This window comes from Cololabis saira, chromosome 15 (assembly GCF_033807715.1).
Source record: "Cololabis saira isolate AMF1-May2022 chromosome 15, fColSai1.1, whole genome shotgun sequence".
NCBI classification, from domain to species: Eukaryota; Metazoa; Chordata; class Actinopteri; order Beloniformes; family Belonidae; genus Cololabis; species Cololabis saira.
This window is the reverse complement of record NC_084601.1, coordinates 1,747,191-1,764,473: the sequence shown is the minus strand read 5'-3', so window position 1 is coordinate 1,764,473 and position 17,283 is coordinate 1,747,191. Positions and strand designations below refer to the sequence as shown.

At 40.1% G+C, this 17,283-nt stretch overlaps 2 protein-coding genes across 2 annotated transcripts; both read left to right on the top strand.

The window, feature by feature from the left end:
• Positions 1–1,321: 1,321 nt before the first annotated feature.
• bop1 (BOP1 ribosomal biogenesis factor) lies at positions 1,322–11,677 on the top strand. The gene is made up of 16 exons (XM_061741731.1): positions 1,322–1,460; positions 2,049–2,228; positions 2,342–2,449; positions 3,703–3,857; positions 3,939–4,056; positions 4,733–4,834; positions 4,925–5,134; positions 5,879–6,040; positions 6,125–6,205; positions 7,311–7,380; positions 8,095–8,227; positions 9,265–9,448; positions 9,533–9,824; positions 9,946–10,030; positions 11,152–11,259; positions 11,349–11,677. Exons 1-16 carry the CDS (start codon positions 1,350–1,352, stop codon positions 11,500–11,502), a joined length of 2,253 nt encoding a protein of 750 aa, XP_061597715.1. The 5' UTR covers positions 1,322–1,349; the 3' UTR covers positions 11,503–11,677.
• A 991-nt stretch (positions 11,678–12,668) lies between these two features.
• ntaq1 (N-terminal glutamine amidase 1) lies at positions 12,669–16,842 on the top strand. The gene is made up of 6 exons (XM_061741730.1): positions 12,669–12,750; positions 13,540–13,639; positions 13,865–13,915; positions 14,003–14,151; positions 14,224–14,348; positions 15,188–16,842. The coding sequence occupies exons 1-6, from the start codon at positions 12,689–12,691 to the stop codon at positions 15,367–15,369; spliced, it is 669 nt and encodes a 222-aa protein (XP_061597714.1). The 5' UTR covers positions 12,669–12,688; the 3' UTR covers positions 15,370–16,842.
• The last annotated feature ends 441 nt before the right edge of the window (positions 16,843–17,283 follow it).

The following is a 17,283-nucleotide window of genomic DNA, read 5'->3' as shown; positions in this document are numbered from 1 at the left end:
TGTGTTAGAGTCAGTAGTCATAGCTGCAGCTATAGAACAAAACTATAATAGTTAGTCTCAAATATAGCTTGGTGGTAGATATGCTGCTATAGGCTTATGCTGCAGGGGGGCACCGACATGATCCACTGGGCGGTGCCTCTCACCCTTCTTCTCCTCTCCTTTTCCCTTCCTCTCTTCTCCATTTCCATTTTTATTTATTATAAGTATCTCATAACTATCGTTTTTGTCCATCGTTCCTGTAGTTTCTTGTGCTGGCCCCCCTTTTTTGTCTTTTGTGCATGTTTGCAGGCCGCAGCCTCGGGAGCTGCGTTCTGGCCTGCGGTCCTGGTACCCCCCCCCCCATCCCCGGTCATCCCGTTTCTGCTTCCACCTGCCTATGTGGATGTCTGCTGTGTGCTGCTGACGCCCCCCCCCGGTCATCCCGTTGCTGCTTCCGCCTGCCTGTTGTGTGCTGCTGACGTCCCCGACGCTTAAGGCTTTTCTCCCACTATGGGAGTTTTTACCTGCCATTGTTAATGTAATAATTGCTCGGGGGTTTATGTTTATGTTTATGTTTATGTTTATGTTTATGTTTATGTTTATGTTTATGTTTATGTTTATGTTTATGTTTATGTTCATGTTCTGGGTCTCTGGAAAGCGTCTAGAGACAACATCTGTTGTATTAGATGCTATATAAATAAAATTGAATTGAATTGAATTGAATTGAATCGAATCAGCAACACTGTTTTCAGTCAGCAGACTCTTTACTGCAACACAAACTGATTCAGGAGAGTATTTCTGCCTGCAGCAATAACCATCTATGGTGAATATGTGAAGAGACCTAAATCATAAAAACAACTCCCCCAAAATGAATTCCTTTCAGGGATTGATTAGTTACGGAAGAGTATTAGGGCCACTGAGGAAAAAAAGTCAGAATTCAGTAGTTTGTTTTTTTTGCAGAATTCACTCAGAATTCTGAATTTTTTTCTCAGATTTTATATATATATATATATATATATATATATATATATATATATATATATATATATATATATATATATATATATATATATATGTATATATATATATATATGAGCGGGCCACTGAATATATATATATATATATATATATATATATATATATATATATATATATATATATATATATATATATATATATATATATATATATATATACATACATATATACATACTAGCCAACTTCCGGGTGTTTTTGAACTGCATTGGATGGTTTTCCAGGCAGTGCGTGTATTTGTCCAGCAGGGGGCGATGGCTGCGGACTCGTCTCTTGGCCTGGGTCTGTGACGTCACGTAACCCTTGACCCCGCAGCTCTACCACGCGGAGCGAGTATGGAGGGACACACAGAAAACGTGCAGGGGACTGAAAAGACACCAAAGAAAGTAAAAGACAAAACAAAGAAGAAGAGGACTAAAGATGAAGAGGAAGAGGAGCAGGATGAGGTGAGGGACACACTGACAGCCAAGGAAAAAGAGGAGGAATTGATATAAAGATAGCGGTTAGCTGCTAGAATGCTACCCAAGGAAAGGCAAAAACATGTCTGTTTTTTTAGCATTCTGTTACTGCCCAAAAAATGCCAATAAAAAGATTATTTAAAAGAAAAAGAGCAGGATGAACAGACAGACTACCAAAGGAAAAAAAATCACCCTCAAATAAAGATGCTAGTTTAAGCTGATCATTGTAATCCTGTCACCAACAGTTCAATAACCAAACAGCTCTGTGTTAATCAGACCCAGTTTGCAGGTACAGACCCCATTACTTTGTAACTATCACCAGCCAACCCAACAGGTTGTCAAAAGCAATGAAGGGAGGTTATTATCACATTTTTAGCAGCATTTGTTTCAGTAGAATGTAGAAGTGCTCAGAAACTGATGATCTTAAGTTTTTCTTCAAATTGACTTTCAGTACAGCTGTATAATGAGTTTAGCACAGCCACCATCCATGTGGCATGTCGTCGGCTTATTCTCTAATGTACTCTTATTCATTGAATAAAGTCTACATGTGATGGGACCCGTCTGTCTTTTCCTCAGCTCTTCAACTTTAACAGCAAACCTGCTGAGAAAGATGAGGACGACGATGATCTATCCGACAGCGAGGAGAGTGTGTTCTCCGGGCTAGAGGACTCTGGTAGTGACTCTGAGGAGGAAGAGGAGGAAGGATCCTCAGACGACGGTGATGATGTTAATGAGGATGAGACTCCTAGTCAACAGGTAGAACTCAACATGTGTCTCCGTCTGCCTCTCGGTTACTTATGACTCACCTGTTGAACCCATTGTTAATGGCGTTCTTGTCATGTCCTCATATGCATTGTTCTACCTTTTAGACATCTGTAAAGAAGGACAAGAAGAAAGGACGAGTGAGTGAAGAAAAAGAAGAAAAAAGAGAAGAGAAAAAAGAAGATGAGTACCAACATGACAGCTCAGATGAAGAGGTGGGATGAGTTTATCATTGGTGCCTCAAGTCTTTTCTGTGTTACCTCCAATTCCTCTTGGCTCCATGTATTCCTCAGTCATCTCCTGCTCTCTCCATGCTCCACCACTACCCCTTCCATCTGTGACTGTGTTTCCATGCATCAATAACCCTTTTAAAACCCGAATATTAGCAATAACCCGAATTTGCACGGCCATGTAAACACCAATAACCCCTTTGAATAACCCGAATTTGCTCATATTCTGGTTTTTAAAAACCCCAATATGAGCCCTGGGTTACTCCTTTTAAAACCTGAATATTGGGTCATGTAAACGCCAAACAGAATATCCCCATCAAACGGAACAGGAATCTGTTTTCTGCTCATGCTCTGTTCACAAGGAATCCTGGTCTTTTGAGTCCAGGAAGTTCTTCTAAACACGGAGAAACACAAGACCAGGAAGAGACTAATCACTTCATAAATGTAATGAAGGATATGAACATTTCTGCATCTGTAGACGGTAGAAAGTACCGGGATAGCCAGATTTACAAGATTTACCGCGCCTCGACCCACGGACCAAAATCTTCCTCCGCTCAGAAGAAACTAGAAACTAGAAACTGCTTTTGGTAAATTCTGCCGTTTGAATCAAAATGGTATTCAAATGAATATTGTATTAAAGCACATCTTAAGGGGACCTATTTTGGCATCTAATACCTACTTTAAACAGGCCTTGAATGTCTTAAAAACAAGCTTTTGATTGTTTTTTCTAAATAAATTAGAAATTCAGCCTCTGAGCCATGTCTTTATCTTCCCATTCTCTAACCTCATTATCTATGCAGGATTCTGAGCGGGCGGGGCTATGATAATAAGGCTCTGTGCTGATTGGCTGCCTGAATGACGTGATACACCGCTACGGAAAAATGGCGGAAGCTCCGGCCGGCAGAGTTGTTGTTGTTGTTGTTGTTGTTGTTGTTCCGGCCAGAGTTAGTTGTGGTCGTGGTTTCACGCATCGCTCCTGTCGTTACGTAACTTTGGGGAGCAGAATCTTATTGGCTCGTAGATCCACATCACACATGACGGCTCATCCGGGCGGCTGTACAGACACTGCAGAATTTGGTTGCTTTCCTCCTTCTCTGAGTTGTCAGGCTGAGGGGAGACCACTTTATATATGTTAAAGCAAGAAAAAACCTGGTTTTCATAATATCCTTTAAATGAAGCGGTCTGCTCTTTTGACATATTATCTAACCTCCAACATATTGGTTCCGTTTGCTCTGCAGGACGTTAGGAACACAGTGGGCAACATTCCAATGGAGTGGTACAAAGACTTCCCACATATTGGCTATGACCTGGAAGGGAAAAAGATCTATAAGCCAATCAGGAGCAAGGATGAGCTGGATGAATTCTTGGACAAAATGGAAAACCCTGAGTACTGGTGAGTGGGCTATGATCATGCGATCCCTTTCATAGTTTCAAACAGGGAATGCAGACGGTACTAACGTTGTTGCATCTGCAGGAAAACGGTCCATGACAAGCAGACGGGAAGAGACATCGTGTTGTCAGATGAGCAGGTGCAGCTGGTAAATCGTCTGCAGAAAGGCCAGTTTGGAGACGTCAACTTCAACGAGTATCAGGTAAGTTCAGGAGCCACCGAGTCTGTTAGTCTCAGGTTGTTGGTGTTTTGAAGTCGACCCTCGCACTGGACAAATGTATTTCACCAGCTTTACAAACATTGATGTGCTTCTAAGTTTCTGTGTGACAAAACATGACAGTGTTATGGTGGAGTTTTAAGGTTGCAAGTCACTTTACAGGACTGTCTCAGAAAATTAGAATATTGTGATAAAGTTCTTTTATTTTCTGTAATGCAATTAAAAAATTAAAATGTCATACATTCTGGATTCATTACAAATCAACTGAAATATTGCAAGCCTTTTATTATTTTAATATTGCTGATTATGGTTTACAGTTTAAGATTAAGATTCCCAAAATATTCTAATTTTTTGAGATAGGATATTTGAGTTTACTTAAGCTGTAATCCATGATCAGCAATATTAAAATAATAAAAGGCTTGCAATATTTCAGTTGATTTTTAATGAATCCAGAATGTCTGACATTTTTGCATTACAGAAAATATAGGACTTTATCACCATATTCTAATTTTCTGAGACAGTCCTGTAGAAACCCAAACAAATGCTCTCAAGGGGAAAGGGGGTTGTTTTTTTTTAAATGGCATCTTCCCTCTAAATTAGCAGCTTTTGTAAATATGACCCCGTTTTCCTGTTACTGACTTGTGCTCTCCCTCTTCATCAGCCAGCAGTGGAGTTCTTCAGTAAAGACGTTATGCTTCATCCAGTCACTAATAGACCCGCAGACAAACGGAGCTTCATCCCATCGTTGATTGAGAAGGAAAAGGTAAAAAACAGACATGCTGGAGGTTCTTTCTTCATTTCTGCCCCCGTCTGTACCTGCCTAACTCCACCTCTCTGCACCGCCGGGTTCTAGGTCTCCAAACTGGTACATGCTATTAAGATGGGATGGATAAAACCCAAGAGGGTGGAAAGTGACAAAGACCGCTACTACGACCTCTGGGCCAGCGAGGACTCTTCTATCCTGGCCAGACACCGGATGCATCTGCCGGCCCCCAAGATCCGTCTCCCCGGCCATGAAGAGTCCTACAACCCCCCGCCCGAGTACCTGTTCACAGAAGAGGAGGTCTGTCCACTAGGGCTGCAGCTATCCAATATTTTAGTAATCCAGTATTCAACTGAAAATTCCATCGATTAATCGAGTAATCGGATAAAACATATTTTTGTTTGGTTAAAGAGCAATTATAAATATACATAAGATGTTAATTGACATTACTAAGACTAAATTATATAATACAGTAGGTTCATGTGCATTTAAAAACCCTGAACTTACACCAGTCGACCAAATTCACTGATTCACTCAAAAAACTAAGCATCTTACCAAGAAATGTTCTTATTTCTAACCTAAAAATGCCATTACACCTGATAACACACATCACTTAAAAGGTTAGGTGTTTTTCACACGTGTTTCAATTGTACTTTCATTTGTGTCAAGCACATTTTAAGTTCTAGTTAAGTTTTAAGTTAAAGTATAAGATTTTGAGTTTTGGCAGTGTTCAAAATAAACTTCTGATTCCTGCTGTATTGGCGCTGCTTGATGTTTTATCCATCAATGACTCCAGAGCTAAAATTGAAAACTACCCAGTTAGCTTTATTAAGTTTTTATTTTTCTGCCTAAACGATTCCTCGAGGCAGAGAAAATTCCTCGACCATTTTTTGTAATCGAATTACTCAAATAATTCGAGGAATCGTTTCAGCCCTACTGTCGAATAGATGACTTGCTTGTTTCAGTCTAGATAGAAATCTGAAACTTGATGAATAAAGTGTCCCCTCTGTCTTCCCGTCCGGCCTTCTGTCCGTATCTCCGCAGCGAGCTCTGTGGGAGCAGCAGGATCCGTCAGACAGAAAGATGCCGTTTATTCCCCAGAAGTTCTCCAGCCTCCGCCAAGTCCCGGCCTTTTCACGCTTCATTCACGAGAGGTTTGAGCGCTGCCTCGACCTGTACCTGTGTCCCAGGCAGAGGAAGATGAGGGTAATTTCCAATAGTTAGCTATCCATCTAATCGGTGGAGATGTACGTGAAGAGTACGTGTGATCGCTGTTTGTCTGCCTCGCAGGTGAATGTGAATCCAGAGGATCTGATTCCCAAACTTCCCAAACCAAAGGACTTGCAGCCGTTTCCAACAACACAGTCTCTGGTAAAAACACACACTCATGCTGCACATAAACACATCAGTCTGTGGTTAGGGAGGAATAAAGCTCTTTGTCGTTGTAACGGCCAGTAAGGGCCTGATTAAGTAATGATTAATAATTTCGTTAAAAATGGGTAATTATAATTTCGTTATAATTCATGAGGTTTACATTGGTCTAAAATTCATAATTTAGCAATGTGTACATGATAGTTTTCTATATTTTGTATTTTAGGTTGTGATGTGACTGTGATTTGATGTAAGGAGAATTTAAGTTTTACTTTCAGTTTGAGTCAGAAAATGCTGGAAGCAACACAGTCTTTTGACCGTGCGTTGGACTTGTAATTTACTTTAATCTTTTCAAGTAAACCTTTAAAAGCCAAGGAAAGTTCTCATGTCTCATCGCTCGCGTCCAAAATAGTGTTTTTTGGACTGACTCAAAAGGTGGTACAAATAGGAGTGAACAGATGGCACTTTTCCACTAGTCTCGCCTCAGCCCGGCTCGGCGCGGCTCCACCCGTGTGTTTTTCCACAGCCAGGTGAAAAGTGGGGTGGGTGGGGTGAATCTGCTGTGACGTACTCGATTGCGCAACACCTTTGTTCATGTCGGCGCTGATCAGAAATCATCTGGAGCCGCGAGCGGCTGAGAAAAAAACAGCCCGTCTACATCCCTTTTTTAATTCTCTCCTCAGCCACCAGGTTTATGAACATCTGCACTTCAGAGTTGGATCACCAAACAGACGTTTGTGCTGTATAATAAAAGCACCGCGAGCCGCGAGTCGCCTCGCGCTGACTCCCGCTTCCTGATTCAAACGTCTGACGGCCCCGCCCCCCGACCAATCGGTGGCGAGGAGGGTGGTGACGTCAGAAATAGTCCCGGCTCAGCCCTGATAGAACCTCGCTAGAATGGTTACAGAAAAATGTATCGGCTTGGAGCGGCTCTACCCGTCTCAGCCCTAATGCAAAAGGGCAAAACGGGTAGAACCGAGGTGAAGTGAGACTAGTGCAAAAGGGCCAAGAGTGCCACTACAGTCGTACCAAAACAAGGTATACACGTGCTGACTATTTATCAAGATGATCTAACTGTTCTTCTATCTATTATCTGTGTGTCCAGGTGTATCGAGGTCACACTGGCCTGGTTCGTTCCATCAGCGTGTCTCCGTCAGGACAGTGGCTCGCTTCAGGTAATCACTTTGTTCATCCATCCATGCAGCTGTCAGGCGGTGTTTTTCTGTTTCTTTGGTCAAGTTGTGGTGGCAGCGGGTGAAATCCTGAGCCTTTAAATTAAATCACTGGCAAGCATCAACCTCATACAGACAAATGCTCTTCATGAAGTAAATACTGTTAAAATAGTTCACAAAAACTAGATGGATTCTCTGCAGGGTGGGCATGAGGCAAGATAATGAGAAATGATTACCTGATCAAAATAGCCGCTCATTACTAAACTCAACTCACGAAAATAGGCCAAATGAGGAGAAAGACAGACTCTTTTTTTTTTTTTTGTATAATAACAATAATTGCCTGAAATTGTCGACTACAACAGCCGTACAAGCAAAACTAAGCATGTGGCCTCCATAAATATTTTCTGTTCTCACAAGCAGCCCATTAGGTTTGGTGGCCGAAATCAGCTCAAATCAAGATCCTGGTATCAAGAATCTATTTCTGCTCATCCTCGTCAAACAGCAGGGTCTGGCAGAGGAGATGTACACATCTTGAAAACTCTAATATTAGCCCTGTAAATGATTCAGCAGGTGGGAGTTGCAAGGAGGAGTTTCAGTCAAGATGTTCTCATTTCACTTGTACTTCACTTTTGGATGTACAATTACTGGCCGCTGCTTCTGCAAAAATGTAGTAAACTGTTGTAAACTGTAGGCTGTGTGTAATGTGTGTGTTTGCAGGTAGTGATGACGGCTCTGTCAGAGTCTGGGAGGTGAGTTCGTCTCGCTGTATGAAGACGATACAGGTGGGCGGAGCGGTGAAGAGCGTCGCGTGGAACCCAAACCCGTCTGTGTGTCTACTGGCTGTTGCTCTGTAAGAGTCTCATTTTATTATGGGCTGCAGCTATCGAATATTTTAGTAATCGAGTATTCTACTGAAAATTCCATCGATTAATCGGATAAAAAGTTAAAGAGCAATAATAGATATACATAAGATGTTAGATGTTAATTGATATTACTAAGTATATAATCCAGTAGGTTCATGGCTGTGCATTTAAAAACCCTGAACTTTCACCAGTCGACAAAATTCACTGCCTTCACTCAAAAAACTAAGGATCTTACCAAGAAATGTTCTCATTTCTAGCCTAAAAATGCCATTACACCTGATAACACACATCACTTAAAAGGTTAGCTGTTTTTCCCACGTGTTTCAATTGAACTTTCATTTGTGTCAAGCACATTTTTATTCTAGTTAAGTTTTAAGTTAAAGTATAAGATTTAGAGTGTTGGCAGTGTTCAAAATAAACTTCTGATTCCTGCTGTATTGGAGCACATTAGACACCAGTGCTGCTTGTTTTATCCATCAATGACTACAGAGATAAAATTGAAAACTACACAGTTAGCTTTATTACGTTTTTATTTTTCTGACATTTTCTGCCTTTTCTTTTAGTTAAAACTGTAGCGGGAACAGATGTTTAGAGGAACCTATGTATGTACCGGGTTAGAGGGGGGACATATAGGAGAACGGACCAGAAGAATATAGAGTGGATTGAAAATAAAAGTTAAGCACTGAGCTACATGTGTCTCCCATCTGGGCCATTGCAGACTGCCTGAGCACATAGAGATATAATATATATATCTATGCCTGAGCATGGCATGTTACAAAAACCAAACATATCCTCCTCTTTCTTCTTCCTTTACATGCGTGGCGTCAGTCGCTGTGCCGCATTAAATGTAGTCTGGGCGAAATACCTTTTTTGAGCTGCAAAATTAAACGATTCCTTGAGGCAGAGAAAATTCCTCCATAATTTTTTGTAATCGAATTACTCTAATTATTCGAGGAATCGTTTCAGCCCTAGAAGCATGTTATAAAGGTAATTTTCTGACATCCTCTCTCTGTCTGGTTTCCAGGGAGTCTGTGGTCTTGGTCCTGTCTCCGTGTCTGGCAGACAAACAGGTCATGTCTGCAACAGACCGGCTACTTGCTACTCCACAGGAGGAGGCTCTGTCAGACGGGCCGCGCCCCGTCGTCTGGTCTGACACTGAGGGGGAGCAGCTTAATCAAGGGATTCGTCTCAAAATACAACATCCTAAAGTGAGATAATCCTCCTTGTTGGATGTTTCCAGGATTGTGGTGTGTTTCTGGAGTGAACTAACTGGTCTCTGTTCACCTGCCCAGGCTGTTAACCAGGTGACGTGGCACGCTAAGGGCGACTACCTGGCGTCGGTGATGTCCGACCACTCCAGCCATCTACAGGTGTTCATCCACCAGATGAGCCGAAGGCGGAGCCAGAACCCGTTCAGGAAAAACAAAGGTCTTGTCCAGTGCGTGTCCTTCCACCCCGTGAGGCCCTACTTCTTCGTGGCGACGCAGCGCTCCGTCAGAGTCTACAACCTCGTCAAACAGGAAATGACCAAGAAACTCCAGGCCAACTCTAAGTGGATCTCCAGCATCGCTGTCCACCCTGGAGGTTTGACATTCAGAGAAACATGGGATTAACCAGCAACAGCTCCCATACAGTTTACACTTTTAAAATAGTCACTGCTGAGAAACAGCCTGTTTATTACCTGTGTGTCTGCGTGTGTGTGCAGGTGATCATGTGATCTCTGGGAGTTATGACTGCAGACTGAGCTGGTTTGACCTCGACCTCTCTACAAAACCATACAAAGTGCTGCGGTACGTATCTGTTAGGGGTGTAACAATATATCGTGCTACGAAATTTCGCGATACAAAAAAGGTCACGATACGTGTCGTGGAGGTGACAAACTGTATCGCGATATTGGATTATTAATATTAATCTATTGCGCCTCGACCCGCGGACCAAAATCTTCCTCCGCTCAGAAGAAACTAGTCCCGTTTTGGTCCTGATCACGGGTCTCTTGGGGGTTTGGAGCTCTGAACTTTTACTGATGTAAGGCTGGTGTAGAGTTAAGCCTTACCTTATTAAATGAAACCTTTTTGGGGTGGTGAGTAGGATAAACACGGGGACAACTTCTGCTGAGTTCCAGTGTACTTTAATGTCCCTCAACAGTGTAGGATTTTAGAACATCAACACAGCACCTAGTGCCGTACTGTGGCGTATCACTCCGCCCAATCTAAAACAGACTAATCACTACAGATAAACTGTCTAGTGTCATTATAGTCCCTGATTTACATCACAATATAAAGAATATATTTATAAAATAATGAACCCTGAATTACCAAAATAACCTTAACAAAAATAAATCTCCTCTTACACTTATAAGGTGAGCATGAATCAATCTTTTTTATGATGTAAAATTGTATGTATTTATTTACTTTTATTTATTTATTTAATTTTAGTTAAATTTCTGGAGAAGAAAAAAGTCAAATCATACATGAGAGAAACTATTCAGTTTGTGGCTAAATATGTTTACTTGTATAAAACTGAAGATCATAATGCAAACCTGACATTAACTTTTAGTTCAGTTTGTGGAAAATGGTTGGCCTGGCTTTCTCTTTAAAACTTAAACAGTTATAAAGCATTACAAACTGTAACAATAGGGCAAACGCACAGTATTGTTTTGTATTTTGTGTCTTCAAATAAAAGATCATTTTTTCCAGTCATATGTTCATCATGCAAAGTTGTTAAAAAAATACTGCTATAATATCGTATTGTATCGTTATCATGACCTCAATATCGTGTATCGTACCGTATTGTGAGATTAGTGTATTGTTACACCCCTGGTATCTGTCGTTCATGCAAGGGTTCAAAGATTTCTTCTTTTGGTGTTAATGTATTGATCATATTAATGGCATCTGTCTCCTTCTCACTTTAGACACCATAAGAAGGCGGTGAGAAGTGTGGCCTATCACAGGACCTATCCGCTGTTTGCCTCAGCTTCTGATGATGGATCAGTGATCGTCTGTCACGGGACTGTTTATAAGTAAAACATGCACTAATGCCCACATTAACACCTATTGATATGCAGGTACTTACAGGTTAAAATACTAACGCTGCCCTTCTTTCCTGCAGTGACCTGCTTCAGAATCCACTTATTGTTCCAGTGAAAGTCCTCAGAGGTCATGCCATCACTCACGACCTTGGCGTTCTGGACGTGACCTTTCACCCTACACAGCCTTGGATCTTCTCCTCGGGAGCCGACGCCACCATCCGACTATTCACATAGGAAGCAACTGGACATCCATCAATTGGTTGTTACTATTGTTGTCTACCGGTACAACAGCTAAACCCATCTGTATGTACGTGGAGGGAGCTGTGTCAGCCGGCCAGTGTGCTCCCACAAACCTGTCAAGAGCTCCACTGAAATGATAATGTCATTTCCTATATCTTTTTTTTTTTTTTTAATAAATGAACAATTTTAAAGTTCTTATATTTGTGTCTGTCGTGTTGTGTTTACAGCTGCAAGAAAAGACAAAAAAATAGTGATTAAGTCCTTACTAAATGGCAAGTAATGACTGTAATTGAGCCTCATTGATATGGAAAATGTCCATTATGATCAGTACTTGAGTTGTAAAAAAAAAAATCGGTGGATTTTATCATATGGAGACAGATAATTTGTGCTGATTACAAATAATATAATATATTACAAATAATAGCACTGACCAAAACACCTGCAGAAATACTGCAGGAATGACATAGCAGCAGTTAAATGCAGCCTTCTGTAAGCTTTAAATATCCACTGGGCTTACATCAAATACATCAAAACAACAATAAAAAACACTTTTCTGAACTTATCAATATGACTCTGTCCTTCACAGGATAAGTAAAATGGATCACTGCAAAAACTCTAAATCTTAACAAGAATATTTGTCTTATTTCTAGTTAAAATGTCTCATTTTAGTAAAAAAATCTCATTACACTTAAAACAAGACTCGTCACTGGAAAAAAAACATTTTCACCTGTTTCAAGTAGATTTTCACACAAATAAGTAGAAAAATCTGCCAGTGGAACAAGATTTTTTTTGCTTGTAATAAGAAGATAAATCTTGTCCCACTGACAGATTTTTCTACTTATTTCAAGTGAAAATTTACTTGAAACAGGTAAAAATGGTCAAATAAGTTATTTTTCTGGTGATGACTCTAAATGTTGAAATAGCAGTAAAACCACATTCATTGATGAAATGACATAAGGGATGGAAAGGAGGGATGGCAGTTTTACAGGGGGGATGATTTGGACCGTTTTTATGTTCAGGTGGGATGCCATCCCCCTCATCCCCCCTCAACTCTAGTACTGATTATGATAAGATTAATCATATTGGGGAAAAAAATTATTTTAAATCGTAATCGAGAACGGGCTTTAAGTTTGAAAGGGCGGACGTGACGTCACGGTAGTTCCGGCGGAGTATCCTGGTCATGAATGAGCATCAGAAACTCACACCGAGCCGCGCAAACTGCGTTTATACCAGCTGCTACTGGTAAATACTGATACATACTCTGACAGGGAAAGCAGTGTTATAAATCAGTGGAATAAGAATACGTATTTTAAGTGTTTGCTTTAATTCAGGTAATCGGATTTCACTCTGATTGAGTTTAGTCTAACGTTTCATCATTTTCAAGTTTTCGGACAGATAAGTCCAAAACAACCAACTCTCAGGTCTTCCAACACTTTAAACAAACCTGCAGCTGTATTCCTCTCGTAGTTGCCTTTATTTATAAGACCAGACAGCACGATTAAGTTGAACGTATTTATAAATTGCATACAAGTACAGGACTGTCTCAGAAAATTAGAATATTGTGATTTTCTGTAATGCAATTACGAAAACAAAAATGTCATACATTCTGGATTCATTACAAATCAACAGAAATATTGCAAGCCTTTTATTATTTTAATATTTCTGATCATGGTTTACAGCTTAAGAAAACTCAAATATTTTATCTCAAAAAATTTGAATATTCTGGGAATCTTAATCTTAAACTGTAAGCCATAATCAGAAATATAAAAATAATAAAAGGCTTGCAATATTTCAGTTGATTTGTAATGAATCCAGAATGTATGACATTTTTGTTTTTGTAATTGCGTTACAGAAAATCACAATATTCTAATTTTCTGAGACAGTCCTGTATATTTTGGCATCTCCGATTTATTTAAAAAATAAAACCCTGCGGACAAATTCAGTTGTTGAATAAATTTACCTCTTTGCATGTTTCGTGTGGTTGTAACACCGTCTCTATTGACTGCATTTTTCTCTTTTCTTAATTTGCAGTGAAGAAAATGTTTGGAAGTTGTGTGAGTTTATCAGAAAAGAAAGAACTGCTCCACTGGAACAGCTGTATGTGCTTTTCATCTCTAATGACAAAAGAATGGTGAGGACATGCAGGAGAAAGCCAAGCTGCTGCAGCATCATGTTTGAAAAACCTGCTACATGCTCTGCATTATCTACAGTTTACTGAAAACATCTTAAACCCATCAAACATTTGTTCATTCTACGAAAGAACTGCAAGGCTATATGGGCTTTTAAAAACATCAGCATATCCCTAACAGTCTGTATCTCTGCATTACTCTCAGTGCTGTCTTTTGTTCTCTTTCAGGTTCCTCTGTGGAAACAAAAGTCTGGACGTGGAGACCAGCCGGTGATCTGGGTTTGTGACTGCTCGGCCTGTTTGTTAACTGTGACATCACAACAGTCCTGATCATCGCACCATTGATGATGTTATTATGTGTTTCAGGACTACCATGTGATTCTGCTCCACGTTGATCTCCAGTCAGAGTCTTCCATTTATGATCTGGACACTGTCCTATCATTTCCATGCAGCCTGAAACTCTACGCTGCCCAGGCCTTCAGATCAGACCGCAACATAAGACCTGAATATCACAGGTAACGTTCTTAAATGTAAAGGTAACAGATACGACTGACATCAGAGTAAAACCTTTTCCGTGCTTGTAACAGGAAGTTGCGAGTGGTTCCCGCCGACAGCTTCCTGTTGAATTTTGCATCCGATCGATCTCACATGAAGAACTCTGATGGAACCTGGAAGATGCCCCCTCCCCCGTACCCCGCCATGCACACTGCAGGTACCAAACACACACTCCCGGACAGAGGTGTCTTCAGTATTCACATTCATTACTCAAGTAGAAGTATAGATACTAGAGTTTAAAAATACTCCTGTACAAGTTGAAGTATCAACTCAAGTTTTTCATTCAAGTAAAAGTATAAAAGTACTGTATAAAAGTACTGGTTTCAAAACTACTTAAAGTATAAAAGTAAAAGTAATGTAAGGGGGAAAAAAGACATTAAGGACAAAAGCCATTGAAAATGAATGTATCTTAGTATAATGTAAATATATTAAAGAAGCATATATGTGTACTATTGAGCATTAACATGTGTTTCAGAGAGCAGCAGATATGATGACTAGTTGCCTATAAGTATTGTAATGGTGCAAAAGTCAAACTTCAGAGGCATGTTATCATTTATCCTAACCTTTATTGGAATGTACATCCAAGTTTAGTTGCAGGAATCTGAGGGAACGGATGTAAGAACAAAACTGGACAAGAACATCTGAAACAACCACAACCAAATTCACTCTATCCGGATGGAGCAATTTAACTGGATAGTTTTTATTAAAGGCCCAAATGAAATAGAGTAACGAGGCTGTTTTTATAATGTAAGGAGTAAAAAGTACAGATAATTGTGTGAAAATGTAAGGAGTAAAAGTAAAAATTCGTCTGAAAAATAATTACTCCAGTGAAGTATAGATAACCAAAATTTCTACTTAAGTAAGGTACCGAAGTATTTGTACTTTGTTACTTGACACCTCTGCTCCCGTACCCCTGTCTGTCATATTCCTGTGTGATCACTCATCCCATATGAACAGAGGAAGATCCCACCGTGCTGTGATGTGTTTAATCCTCAGAGAGTCACATGAACCTGGACGACTTCATCAGTATGAACCCTGCTGTTGGATGGGGGACGGTCTTCAGTCTGGATCCGTTTCTGCACAGATACATCAGAAATCCCTCAACATTATCTCCATCATTGCCTCCATCATCTCCAGCTTCATCTTCATCGGAGGCAGCAGCAGCAGAGTCTCGGTAGCTGCTGCTCTGGGGCTTTGTGGCTCTGGCTGGACAGACGTGTCAGATGTTTGGAGCAGATCTGCTGGCTCCTCCTGCTGCTCAATGGGAATGTGCTGGTTTGATTTGGTTTGACTGTTAGATGTTGTTAATGGAGTCTAGTGGGTACAAAAGGCTGATGTTGCTTTTTCTTAGTTTCTGAAGCTAAAAAAAAAAGAAGAAACATGAGGATGATGGGTGTTTTACTTGCTGAGCCTCTGCATTAACAATCTGACGATGACAGATTGGCAAAGCCAAAGTCAGCTTGAAGAGCAGTCGGTCAGCTGTTTGACAATTTAATTTACTTTTTGCAGTAATTTGTCACTGTTCACTGTGCTGTATGTGAGGCACTTCAGTTGAAAGCTGAACTGAGTTACCAGCACTGTTGCCTCAGGTAGAAGGTCTTGTTTCAAGTCCAAGCTGAGGTCATTCTGTAAGGAGTTTGCATGTTTTCCCTTTTTTAACACGTTTTGGATTTTTCTCCTAGGTACTCTTTTTATTTTTTCCTTCCATAGAATTTTGAGCATATTTCAAGTCAACCACAAACATGAACATGTAACATTGTCTCTGTGTGACCTACATAGTGGTCTACACGGTCTTGCTGGTCCCCTGGGACCCTGAATAAGATTGAAGCAGGTATAGATGTCGCTTGAACATTTTATGTTATTTCTTTTGGTCTGTCTCCATCTGCAGCGTGAACCCATTAGCCTGCTTCTGCCTCTCTTTATGTGAAAAATACTTATTTTCATGTAAAGGCTAATATGGTCAGTTATTACATGTGCCACATAATTGGTGTGGTTGCAGCAGTGGATTCTGGTGAGTAACTGGTTTTCTCAGGTCTACCTGAAGCTGATCATGGGGGCATGAAGATATCTCACTCGTTGTCGCCCGAGGCTTCAAAGGTCATGTGAATTTTTATGTATTGAGATTTCCAGAGTCCTTGATCTTATTTATTTGTTTTTTCAACATTATGCACTATTGAAGTTAAAAGTCATAAGTCCCTTTCAAATTCTCACAATGTGTTGAGGTACAAATTGTCCGTGATTGAAAAAAAGATTGAATGCCAAATGTGCAGCTTTTTAGAACATGTGTTAGAGGAGTCTAAGGGTCAGAGAGAGAGCTAGTGGTTTCACTAAAGGTCTCATTCAGCCATGTAAGTAATCTAAATATATGTGTATGCAAATGGAAATAGTTGTGGACAATTGGATATTAAAACTCTTCATGAAACTAATTTGGTTATTGAGGGGGTTTTGGTTATTGCACAGGGCTGACGGCCGTAGACCAGTCCGCTCCTGAGCTCTGACTTTCAGCTGGTCTTCACGCTTCATCTTTGTTTTGTTGTGTCTCCTGTTGGTAATGATTGTACAGGACTGTCTCAGAAAATTAGAATATTTAGATTTTCTGTCATGCAATTACAAAAACAAAAATGTCATACATTTTGGATTCATTACAAATCAACTGAAATATTGCAAGCCTTTTATTATTTTAATATTGCTGATCATGGATTACAGCTTAAGAAACTCAAATATCCTATCTAAAAAAATTAGAATATTCTGGGAATCTTAATCTTAAACTGTAAGCCATAATCAGCAATATTAAAAAAAATAAAAGACTTGCAATATTTCAGTTGATTTGTAATGAATCCAGAATGTATGACATTTTTGTTTTTTTAATTGCATTACAGGAAATAAAGAACTTTATCACAATATTCTAATTGTCTGGGACAGTCCTGTACATGAATTAGATCAAGAAGAAATGGAAACAGATGGAGCTGAAGACCATGAGAAACCTCAAGAGTATTTAACACAAATGTGATGTGTATGTGGGGGTGGGATGGGACTCTTCTGCAGCTGTAGAATGACGTCAGGAAGAAAACCTCTACTTTCCTGTTAATGAG